Consider the following 13,039-nt stretch of genomic DNA (forward strand, 5'->3'; position numbering starts at 1 on the left):
AATGGCACCTGAGCATGTAGTATTAATGGAGTCTTTACAGATTTGCAGTTTAGCCATGCCACGTACAGGCCCCGTAGGAACTGGTATTTAACTGCACTGGATAGTCCCTATAGTTTTAACCCAGAGGATGTTGTTATTGTTAGGCCACAAGGCCACCTTAAATAAGCTTTAATTTTGGGAATGGCTGGGGATCAGGTGGTAGAGCAGGTTGTCTACAGGTGGATCAGTAGATCTTGGGCATGATACTGAACCACATTTTGCTCGAGTGCACCTATTAGTGTGTTAGTGTTTGTGAAAAGCAACGGTTAAGTGTGTGTGACTGGGGGAATGAGACTTGTTGTAGGAACTGATTTGAGCGCTCAAAATGGAGTCAAATGCTGCAATATAAGTACTACTTATCATTTGGCCCCAGAGGAGATGACTTTAGTGTTTTTTTTTTAAGCCTGAGTGCATAAAATAAACATATGATCAACATGTGTGAAGAAGGTAGCTGTGGATGTAGTGTAAAGCACTCGAATGAGTAAAAGAAGCACCAGTCCATAGTCCTGAGGACATGTAATGTTGATGTACGTGAGTAGGCGTCTGTCTCTCCTCCACTGTGCCCACACAGGTACAGAGTGGTACTCCTCCACACACAGGCTGTGAGTCTTTTGCTGACATGAAAAGTTGTGAGGGGGACAGGAAGTAGTACCCCTGCAAACACAGTTACCTTAAGCACAAATTTAAAATCAAATTAGCAGGCACACACCTTGATTTCCAACGGGGCAAAGGTGCGACCTAAACTTGTGTGTCAGTTTTATGCAAAGATGCTTACATTACACAATAGTGAGGCAGATTAAACCCAACATGAATTGTTAATGCTGATATTGCTTTGATGGATTATTCTGAAAGCGAGCTAAAATCGCCTTGATTCTCAAGCTATTGACAATCACTCAGATCTCTGGTCTCCAAGGTCATCATCCATCAGCACGGCCCTCCACCAAAAAAATGTTTCTCTCAGCCTTATGCTGCTTTATGTGCAGAAATTCAAAAGCTGACAGACCTGCCATGTTTGGTCATGGCTGCTCAGCTGTGATCTGGCCGTCAATGTGCATTCACTGAATGAAAAGTGCAGAAATTCAAAGAAAATTCAACAGCAAAACATAAAGCTTCAGTATTGGTTTTGGCTCATACAGATGTATGAACCACCTTCCTGGTGTGCTACATTTTGATCTGTTTGCGTGATGCGGTGCCTGGCCTGGTATACAGGAGCAGAGAGGGACATAGGAGTAAAGTATATGTCATCAAAGCAGGTGACAGATTAATTGGGTACGTGTTGTCCATTGCGGATGCACTCATCCATTTCTTTTCCTCCTCTGTCTCTTAGGGATAGAAAACCTCCCTGAGTTACTAACTTAACAGTAGCAGTTAGGGCTTGCTTTTTTCTGCATCTGACTGGACTCTCAGAGTCCTATTGAACTGTAAGAGCTTTCTGGTGTGTTGTGTCTTATCGAGCTCCTCTGAGGGCCCGCTGCTCCCTATGTGTTCTTTCTTATTGAACTCTTCCTGGGGCCTCTGGAAGCCCGGTCTGCTCGACAGAACCCACTAATATTCCTTAATGATGTGGCATCAGTCTCTGTCAACTTCTGCGTCGCTGCAGCCAGACATGGCCTATTGTGGCTGACTTCACAGAGAGATAAGCAGTCCTCTCCTTTAGACACAGGCGAAGGCACAATAACATCAGCACTGCCGAGGAACATCAGTGCTACCGGCGAACATAGCAAAAAAAGTCAACAAACAAGTCTTTATAAAAAGTGTCAGAGGCAGAGAGGAATGGTTTTCATTTTTTATCATTTTCACTGTTTTGCCTTTCCTCTGCTCTGTTGATGACAGGAGGAACATTTTGAAATATTCAAGGTTTGTGTGATAACATGAGCCGGTATTTAAATTTTATGCAGCATTAACAATTTAAAAAAAAAATAGTATGGAAATTGACTTGCAGAGCGGTGGACTTTGATGAAAATTTGAAGCCAGCTAAATCTGCATACCACTTTTTAACAGTCTTTTTTTTTTTTTTTTGAAGTCTTGTCACCCTCTGTCTTTCCATCTGCGTGTTTACAGTGACACTTAGGGCTTGGCACATTGAAACCAGTCATCATGGCTAATGATGAGAATGTGAGTATGTGTGACGCTGCACAGAGGGTGTGAGTTTGTGGACAAGCACATTTGTATCTCTCGCTGTGTGTGCGGTTTTTCAGAACTTGAATGTCCCGATTTGCCAGTGAAAGCATATTGGTGGCGATTGGCAGAGATACTGTCGTATCCTGTGTGAGCGTTAGCGGCAGAAGGTTTGACTGGCCGTCAGAAGCGCTCTGGAGAGCCACCTCTCCTCTTTTCCTGTGAGAATGACAGGCCTGCACAGAAAGCTGTCTAAGCGTCACAGCTTCCAGCCAACAGCATAACTGATTAACGCTGCTAATTTGCTCCACATTTTCCAGTACGTGAATTATCATTCCTCTTTACAAAAAAAGGACGGGCACCGCTTAACAGTCACATCCACATTTTGTCTGTTTTGATTGTAATTTTTATACTGTAAAATGCTGCTCAGAGCTGTCATGTCTGTGTATTATAAATGGGACTTAACCATGCCTCTAATCTTTCAGTGTGTGTGTGGGGGGGACATCAATCATCGGCCTACTTTCAAGTCTATAAATGCATAAAATGATTTGTGTTTGTTGCCTTTATATTCTGGTGATGTGAACTGCAGAAGCTGCCCTATATAGTAGGGGGAAATAAATAAGTTCAAGTACTCTTCCTGAATGCAATTTAACCCTAACCCTTTACTTGAGTTTTTTTTTTTTTTTAACTTGAGTTGTACTCCACAATATATTGGATTGAAAGAGTCCTACTCCACATCACCAGCCCTGGGTTTTAGCCCTGGGATTCAACATCACTTGAATTGGAGACCCCTGGGGGTGGTTTCCACAAAGATTGCTCTGATCCTGCAGGTACCTGCAAGAAGGTAAAAATGTGGATTCCTCTAATAAATCTATTGCTGGTTTTGAACTGTTTTGTAATCGCATTTTGGAACCGCTGAACAGGGTAGGGCGATATAGCCTCAAAATTGTATTATCACAATATTCTAAGAAAATTTGCCATAACGATATTTTGAATAATCCAGAAAAATAAATACTGAACAATATTTTATTGATGATTGCATCTTGCAGGCATTTATAAGTCATCCTTAATTTCCAGTGAGCCACTTCTATGGATGACACTTTTGCTAATTTGAAGTATGAATCTATTGAAACAAGGTGCCAGCAGCAGTATAGTGCAGTAGTAGTGACACAGAGTAAGTCAGATGTAAGTAGTATATTAAGTAGTGTTTTCTCTGGAAACATTAAGTAAAAATATAAAATAACTGCTTAATACTTTAATTTAACAGTAGTTAGTGTAACTTTACCTTAGATCTCAGCGTAAGCTGCACAATATTGTCAAATAGTAAAACTGAAAAATATTTTGGGACTGTAAGCAGCTGCTTTTTCACCGTGTAAGCACATCAGTAATTTCTATCCACTGATGCTGTTTCTGTCAAATGGAGTGCAACTAGTGAGTGCTCCAGCGATGCTCGGTGGAGTCTTTTGTTTACTTTACATCACCAGCTGCTCATATCTCCTACTTCATAGTCAGGTTGTGCTCAAAGGTGTGCTTTTGTCTCCAGTGGTGAAACAAGTTTGCCCGTTTCCACCTTTAGCTGGAACAGTTTTCTTGTATATTTTGCAAAGCACTGTAGTTTTGTAGAAGTTGAAGGAGCTCCCTTTTTAGATACTAAGTCATCATGGGAGGTGACACGTGTCTCTTGCTCTCAAACATGCCCCAGACGAGGATGAGGGACCATAAACTACAGCAATGATATTGGGTGTGACACCTTTAGATCACGTAAGAATTTATACTAGTATTACTGCAGATAATGTAATATGCCTACAGTGACCATGAAAATAATGAGTCAGCATTACGCTCACCTTTCCATTCGCGCTGAAGGACTCTTAGTTTGTTCTTATGTTTTCCAAATGTCCACATTATTGTCCCATTTAAATCAGTTTATATAACAATCTGTATTTTTATGCACATTAATCCTGATAGCAGTGGAAGGGAAGGGATTCTCCACATGATATATGTAAATATGCCAAACTGGAGCTCCAGGGGGGACTTTTAGTTTTAGTTTAGTTTTAGTATTTAATGGTCTAAGTACTGCAAGAGCTACTGTGTAAAAATAGAAATAGATGAAAACACTGACAGGCTTTACTGCAGTATTTGAAGTGGAGAGTGTTGACCAGCATCTTTAAATAGTCCTCCAGGTCTTCTTCCCAGGCGCTTTACTGAAAAGTTGAAGTCACTGGAATTGCTGCTTCTGCTATCTCACCTGAAAGTCCAGCCATTAGTCGTGCCTCCAAGAATAATAACTAAAGCAGGTGAACCCCATTTTTAATGCTAACCAGAATACTTTTACTTTTAAATCCCATTTTGTGTTCAGTATTTTTTCACTTGATTGATTATATCTGAATAAAGTACTTATTTTGTATTGATTTCTTATTAAACTAGACAAAACATATTCAAAAATCCAACTATGCAGATCGAGTACAGTTAAATTCACTACTCATATTGGTAGGCTTAGTTGGATTTCATAGCTATAGTTGGATTATAGATGCACAGCAACTGAGTAAGTGAACAGACCTCTAATATTTCTGCTGTTATTTATTTTTACAAGCGCAGAGTGCCTGAAGTGGTTTGCCTCAGCTGAAACACTGCATATGATTTTCAGTAGAGTTGCCAGCGACTGCGTTTGTGTGGTTTTTTTCTCCGGTAGCTGCCCCATTACCTGAGTGAGTCAAGCTCTAAAGCCCTCGAATATAATTTCACACAGGCTGATGTACTTATGGCCCTTCAGCGATGATGGTCACTCATCTCCAACCTCTAGGTAAAGGGTATTTAAAGCTCCTCAGGCCCTTCATGCCAGCATTACCATGCGCTGTCAGTCTACACCCAATACTCCTCCAGCATAATTCTCATTGGCCAGAGCTTAGTCTAGCTGACAGCGCTGCTCAATCCTCACCCAGAGTAAACAGAAACCTCATCTGCTTGTTGAAGGAGATTGTAATGGCCAACCTGTCGGATAGATGAGTACCCTACAGTACTATCTGCCTTTATTTGTTGTGTTTTTTTTATGAGTGTATGTACAGCGATGATGGAGATAAGTTTGCCTTTCATCAGGTAAACATAATAATTCGCATATAAAAGTAGAGAGAAACTGATACAAGCAGGGCTTATGTGACAGCAGGGCATGATTAAAAAAATAGGCATAGGTCACCGGAGAAGGGGACATGATGTGTGGGTGGATACAGTGCAGCGGTGTCATGCTCATTTAAACTGAAAGAGCACTTGCCAGCTCAGGTATATTTAACTGACATCTAATCTGTAGACTTATGTAAATATGGTGTTGAAGGGGCAAACGGATGAAATTATAATTACCATTAACCAGACAAACTTGAATAGCTGGAAAAAACTTATAATTTCAATGTATTTAACATATAATTAATTATTAAAATAGAATTTATTATGCATTTAGACAGCAGAGCTATGGGGAATGTTTAGTGAAGTAGATCAAATTTCACCACAAAGTAATTTAGAGAGATCATGGTAATATGCGGTGCAGTACACAGTAACCCTGTGTGGTGTTTTTTCTTGGCAAACAGCGGCGTGTATTATGGGCAACAGAATCCATGTAGTTTGAGATTTTAATATGTGTTCTGCTTTTATTTTAGACCTGCACGCCTAATGTTTGCTGCACAAGCCAATTTTCATATATTTTGGACCAATGACAATAGTTGACTTAATTTCTTAATGGTTAGCTGACTCTGTGCTTTGAGGAGGTAATTAAGGAGTGCATTTTCCGACATGTTTGTTTGATGAGTATAGTAGTATAGCAGCAGACACTGCACAATTATGCAGTCCATTTGAATGATTTTTAATTCCCTAAATGATGGCAGTTGCATTAGAGCAGTGTCTCTTTCCTGTAAAAATCCTCCCCAAAGCTATATTTTGATAAAGGGGGATTCACAAACGAGGAACGATAAAAACACTGACCTCACTATAAGTTGTGGCGGATAAAGTGATTTGGAATTTGTACATTAAGCATTATGAATTTTTATCGATCTCTCTCTTTGTGTTTTGTTTCAAGGATCAGGATAGAGAAAGCAGTGTTTGTAATGTCCCCGAGACTGCCATGAATCTTCCAGGGTGAGGCAGACCCAGAAAGTACTACCACACATTAAGGGAATGAATATTGATTTAAAAACAAATTTGACATGGTTTTAAAATTGACTAGAAAAATGCATCACTTAAAAGAGTCAGGGGTTTGTAGTCTGTCAATGGAGCGGAAAAAAATTCGCTCTTGTTTTATGGTTTAATAAGATTCCATTAACGGCTTCTTGCACCTTGGAAAAAAAAAAAAAGGTCTGAAGCAGGGGTAATGAGTAATTTATCTGTGTGTGTGAATTCAGAGTGGGACAAAATAATGGTTTGGCGATATTTTCCAAGCTTCCTTTTTCAATGTGGTATCAAAATCTGGTGCCCGATGCTGTTATTTCCTATTAAAAGACTTCAACGTTCTTCAAAATAGATTCTCTGCTGGCTTGGAAGCTACTCGGTGTCCCTCCTGAAGAGCTGGAAGAGGTGACTGGGGAGAAAAGTGATGTCTAAGCATCTCTGCTAATGACTGTTGTCTACATGGTGTAGCTGTTGACTGTCACCAGGGGGCAGTGTCACAAACAACCCATCCGTGGGACACTCTTGCTCGTTCTGTTCTTGGTCCTTTCCGACATAGAGAAGAGTACGGTAGCTCCAAGAGGTCAAACGGACTGCAGCTGCAAATTATATGAATCATGCGATTACAACACATAATACATTCATCATGTGATCTCTGACAACACTGATGAACCCTCGTGTTCTGGTTTCTGTCACTTCCACAGCTGGTCCGTCACATTATTATGTTCCCAGAAACACTTCCGTTTTGTTTTGTGTGCTTTTGCAGGGTTTTTCTGTTTGCTGGTGTTAAGTAGCAGTCCATTTGACCTCTCAGGGCCACCGTAGAAGAGCGACATTATACCGAGCTGAGCTGAAGCAAAACCAAATATTAAAAACATCAAAAACATGTCACCTGCAGCCGTTGTCTGTGCTTCTTATGCTGTATTTTTTAATTCTTGATGTTTTTTCACGCTTCACTCTGAAGACTGCTCCTTTCTTTGTTCTGGCTCACCTTTCAACCAATCAGCTTTTGACCAATGCACAGTGTCACCCATGTTTGAAGATGCTGTTTGTAGGTCAAATGTGTGGGCTGTTGGGTTTCTGGAGGACTGCACACAAGAATATTTGCATAGGGTGAAAACCCCTCCCTGTTGTCTCTCTGTGGCAAAATACCTTCAAATCAGACACAACCGATCGACCATAAATTTAGCATCACACTGCTGCACCTGTGACAGAGACCAGGATAGGGAGGTTTTTCTCCTCCGGGTTTAGATATGGTGACGTCTTACGTATAGCTATCTTGCAGTGTTTTTAGTATCACAAAATTGCTGTATCGTGGTCAACCTGTTATTGTAGGCAGTGTATCACAATAATCTTGAACAGTGAGTGACTCTGTGGTGTGCCAGAAGAAGATTTCACCTTCACATTTCACTTTGAGAAGTCATTTAAAGTGTTGTTTGAAACTAAGCAAGATCCCTGGTCCTTGAGAGGGCGGCCAACATAAGACATTAGGCAATCTCAACAGAGTGCTCGGTTGGCATGGTTTTAGCTTCTCGGGCAACGCTTGCATGTTCAGTGGGCCAGTGGAGGGAGACTGCGTCTGGCTGCTTGCCCAGCTTTCAGCTTGACAGAGATGGATCAAATGGATGGCAGTGATTTCCTTTCTAATTGTCCACATCAGCACATCAATCCAACAGAAATTGATTTTTTTAAAATTTCAAGCAAAAAAATGGAAGTTCATCAATTCTTGAACAAATATTTGTTTGGTTTGTAAACGTTCAGTTTTAACTTTTGAGCAAACAACATTTGTTTTATTTATGTGCATACATTTTTGCATCTGTTATTCCAGATATCAGCAGATACTGGGTGATTAGATTAGATCCAATATTTTTAATAGATTTTTCTCAGTTCTAAAATATACAACCACACAGGGGCAATGTAATAATAGCAGGTTGGACCCCTGGAAAGTCTCTAATAGTCAGCATTTGTGGTTGACTGGTGTACAAAAAAATATGCATTAAAAAAAAGTACTACTGTTCATTTCGGAGCACTTTAGTCAAAAGAAAATTGGTATTTCCATTAGCAGCAATTTAGAGGCCTCTGTTCTGGAAGAGCACATCTCTCTGCCCTTCATAACCGGAAGCAGGCAGAGTAGCAGCAGCCAGAGCAGGAACCACTCAGTACAGAGGAGGCATGAAGGACAGCCTGTCAGACACAGCGTAGAAAAGAGGAGCTGGGTTGTTGGTGGGTTGTGAAGCAGTTTGTAGATGTTCAGTGACTGTGGGCAGCTTAAATAGGACACCCTATTTGAGATTTGTCAAATAGAAATATAGAAAGGCTTCAGTTCAGTCATCAACTGATGTGGGCTGACAGATCACTGAGATCAGATGATCTGGTGGGGGTTGCGTTAACCTTGACTTTATGGTCTGCCACGTTTGATTTTAAACCAATCTGAGGCCTTGCTGAAAAACAACAGGATCCTAAAATCAACCTCTAAAAACAAGATGATGAGTGTTTAAGAAGCAGCTACTCGAGCCCAACGCTGCACCCTGCCGACTGCTGTTTTTAAGAAGATTTGGAAATTTTCAAATTAATTTTAGACATCTTAGCATCTCCTGAATTAGTTATGACAGCTTGTGTTCATGCTGCGTCAGATCCCCTTTTCTGTATCGTCGAGCTTAACACGCACCTTCTTTTTATAATTGATTTGCATGCACTGTGATATATCCTTATTTATGAAGAGTTTAGTATAAACTAAATTATTACCGATTCTTAGCTTCAGTATGTGATTGACTGATTGAGGAAGTCAGTAGTACCAGTGAGGCCAGCTAAACACCCTGCAAATGCAGCATTTCAGGCTGACGTGACTCTAATTGCTTTAACATATTCAACAACAACAGGCTTCTTTTGGGGCTTCCTTCAAACGAACTATACAAAATGGTTTTATGGAGTGAAAATGGGTCTTGTGGTGTCTTAGGGCAGCAGGATAAGTGGTAATCCCTCGGGTGGTGCTCTGTTGTAGTCTACAGATCCTATAGAGAGCTCTGGCTGCTGAGTCAGCCTTCACAATTCTTCCAGGGGAGCAGACTAATCTCTGTAGCACCGTCCCTGTAAGCGGTCCAAGTATGCGCAGTTCTACCTCTGGATATCCGTCCTTATCAAACATCCCATTCCCTGGTGGCATCCGAAGCTGATTTTCTATGTGTTTTGCAATGTCTGTCTCTGTTTTAAGTGTTATTGATTGATTGCTAATTTAGTATAAGTACAATTCCCTTTTTCACATAATCTTCTAGTGAGCATAAATTATGCATCTAGATTGATTAAAGTTAATCTGTAGCTAACACAATGGATTGAACTGCAGATATTTGGTCAGCAGGTTGTGAATACCTCTGCTTGTCTCAGAGTTAGAGGCCAAAAGGGTTAACACAGTCGAAATACAAGGTGCTCACCCAGTGGTGAGAATCCGCTGGAGTTTGTGTTTATTTAATTTGAGCCTGACTGCCAGATGCAGCTAGCTAAGTGCTTTGCCATTAAGGCTCTGTTCTGTGTTTAATTCTGCTACAGTGCCAAGGCTTACTGGCGTAATGGCAGGTTCCTTACTGCCTGCTCTATAGTAAATGTTTACCATTCTCCGTGCTACATTGTGAATAGGGCAGCCTGCTCCTCTGTGATACTCTTAATTAAACAAATGTCTCCAATAACCCGACCTTTGATTCCCCATGTTTTCTTTTTACAGATTTATAATGAGAAGAAGAGCCAGTTTGAAATCAAGCGAAACAACCCCAGGGATTTGGTGGAGAGGGTGGCACGGGACATCTCCAAGCTGCTCAACAGCAAGAGAAAAGCCCTGGAGGTAAGAGGATGATGCTCCACATATATTAAAACACCTGTGCACAAACACATGCTATGCCCCACTGCACAGGTGCACACATACATGGTGAGTGTTTTAGATTCTTCTGAAAGGTGAACCTCCTGTGCATACAAATGCATCCGCTGCCATTATATTTTTCAGTGCCAGCACTCTGAAAGCTTAATTTAATTAATTAAGACTTGCTTGAAGAATCTCCTGCTTTAGTAAATCAGAGTTAGCTGTGATGGATCTAAGGAGTTTTAGGCATGCATTACAATAAAGATGTCTTTTTTGGCTATGACTACAAATGCTAAATACTTGACAGAAACATTTTGGTCAATCATCCATAATTGAACAGTTTCCTGCACATTATAAATGATGCATTGTTTTTATGTTGCAGTTAATCTGTCCTCCTACTTATTTGAAAACAGTGGCTTTTCTTTACATTTGATGGAAAAAGCTGCATAGTTTTTCTTTACAGTTAAAATACAATTTGAGCTAATTATATTTTGTCGACAACTGAGATAACCGTATTTATGCTTTGTTTTTCAAATTAGTTTTGAGGGTTTTTATTTTTCTGTTAAATATTGAAGGCGTATATTCTGAAATATAGTTTGTATGGTTTGTGAGAAGGTTATCATTTCAATGTCCCGCATTTTAGGATGTAATTATTACCACTGTTATGCTCAGGCAGTGCTGTGATTAGTTAAAAATTTGTTTCACTCTCCCAGTGGGAAACCTCTAACCCAGAGGAGAAGGGGGTGGTTGGGGAATAAACGCCAGGAAGATGAGTGGCAAGTAGGTAAATGAGAAAAGTGCAGACGGTTAATTTTTTAAATTTAAATAGACAGAGATAAAGTAAAAGACTGTTTGTAAAATCCACCATTTCAGGATTAGTCCAATCAAATGCCTCCTGTTTAGTATTTTGTTTTGCTGAGCAGACGTATGTTGAAAAATTGTGAAAAAGTCGTGAGTCACCGCTCGTTCCTATTTAGTTTGATTTAAAGGAGCCAGACTTTCTCACAGTCTGGCTATAGAACTATTGAGCAATAGTTCCTCGGGTTCCCTGAAGGTCATTCAAAGGTTTTCTTTCACTCACTTCCTGTTCAGTCCTTGTACATGACTATTTTCTGAGGAAGGGTTTTTGTTTGTTAGGGCCACTTAACATTGTCCTATGAATCATTAAGAATATAAAACACACATGAACCACATAACAGACATCTTAGCAAATTGTATCTGAAGGTACTTTGTTACCCTGTTGCAATAAAAAAAAGCCAAACATTAACACAGTTTGACAGGCATAAAATAATCTTATTACATCAAGAAGATGATTATTAAAGAGGTATTAATCTAAAATGACAAATCAATATTTGAAAATTTTCATTCAAATTGTCATCAGTATGTAAAGAGGTCAGGGTAGAGTTACAATAGACAGCGACAATGATCCAGACACACTGTCAGTGCAGTAAAAACATACCTGTATAGAAAAGCACACAGTGGAACGCTATCAGTCATGGATTGGCCTCCCCAGAGCTGAGACCTCAACATTATATAAGCAGTGTGGGATCATCAGGACAGAGAACAGAACAAAAAGCAGCTAAAAACCAAAGAAGAGCTTTAAATGTCCTTCAGAAAAGCCTGGAGAGCAATCCCTGAAGACCACTTTAAGTAATTACAAGAAAGCTGCCTTAAAGAGTTCAGGCTGTGTTGAAAAGCAGTCTTGAGCTAAATGTTGACTTTGAAGCTCATCACACGTAGAGTGGTACAAACACTGTTTTTGCTTTATATGTTGTATTTCTAGTTATACTTGCACGTTTCAACAAATTGCTGCACCTTATTTCCATTTTCCCAGCAAAATATAAAGAAACAAGTGTTGGCTCAAGAATTTTGCACTTTACTGTAGTTCTCCAAACCTTGCTTTAGATGGAGTACACTGTGTGTGGGTATGTACAAGATATACTTTGACTTTAGTCCATATGGCACATCATTTAAAGATGGAGGTGACCGAGGGACTGTCTGCTTTCCTTCCTTCTGTCTGTGCCCAAATATGGTCGCTCAAGGCCAAAGCAGAGATATTTATGAAGTCCTCTGAAGGAGCAGAAGTGTATATCTTTTAAGAGCATGAGGTCTTGTGGGAAGTGAGGCACATTCATGCTAAGGAGCAAAAGTTTCTCAAAGGCACGGTTAATTCTGCAGCTTGGATCCTTAAAGCGAAGAAAACGTTACTGTAGGTCTCCTGTGGTCATGTCCAGGATTGAATTTGGAACGGCAAAAACCCTCTTCATCTTTTTTTTTGGACTATACCCCCACCTTAACCCCTTCCACCTTCCTCAACACACACACACACACACATGCACGCACATGCACGGACACACACACTGAAGCCCCACACCCCCGCCCTAACTTCCACAGGCCACACTGTCACCTCACATCCTGTCTGGGAGATTCAGACTCAGGAGGGAGGAAATGAGGTGAAAAAAGAGAAGGTCTGGAATGAGAATGTCTCCCTGAGGCGTGGAAAAATCAAGAAAATGATGTTCAGAAATTCATAGATTTGAAAATGAGCAGCCAGCGAGAGGGAAGGAAAGAGGGAGCAGGAGGGGTAGGAAGGGAGAGAAAGAGTGTGCAAAAAAAAAAAAAAAAAATAATCGGAAGAAGAAAGCAGGTGGACGGGAAAAAAAGGGAGTCGGATGATTGAAGGGAACGAAGAAATGGAGTGATTATGGCGTTATAAAACATAAATGTTAACACAAAGTATGCAACAAGCTAATATGTTTCATTTAGGTAGGTTATGATTTCTTTATTATTATTTTTTTTCACAAAAACTGAAAATTCAAGACTGTAGGCAAATAAATTCATGTGGACTTATTATTCATACAGGGAGGAAAGTGAAAGCCATGTCTTAAT

General features: G+C 40.2%; 1 protein-coding gene across 2 annotated transcripts in view; it reads left to right on the top strand.

Moving 5' to 3' along the window:
* Positions 1–13,039, top strand: part of cacna2d2a (calcium channel, voltage-dependent, alpha 2/delta subunit 2a) — a 169,823-nt gene that overhangs the window by 37,410 nt on the left and 119,374 nt on the right. For both annotated transcript variants that reach the window (XM_039612357.1, XM_039612358.1), the window contains exon 3: positions 10,019–10,135. In XM_039612357.1, the coding sequence (XP_039468291.1) occupies positions 10,019–10,135 (117 nt within the window). The remainder of the gene's footprint in view (positions 1–10,018; positions 10,136–13,039) is intronic.

This window comes from Oreochromis aureus, linkage group 5 (assembly GCF_013358895.1).
Source record: "Oreochromis aureus strain Israel breed Guangdong linkage group 5, ZZ_aureus, whole genome shotgun sequence".
Taxonomy (NCBI): Eukaryota; Metazoa; Chordata; class Actinopteri; order Cichliformes; family Cichlidae; genus Oreochromis; species Oreochromis aureus.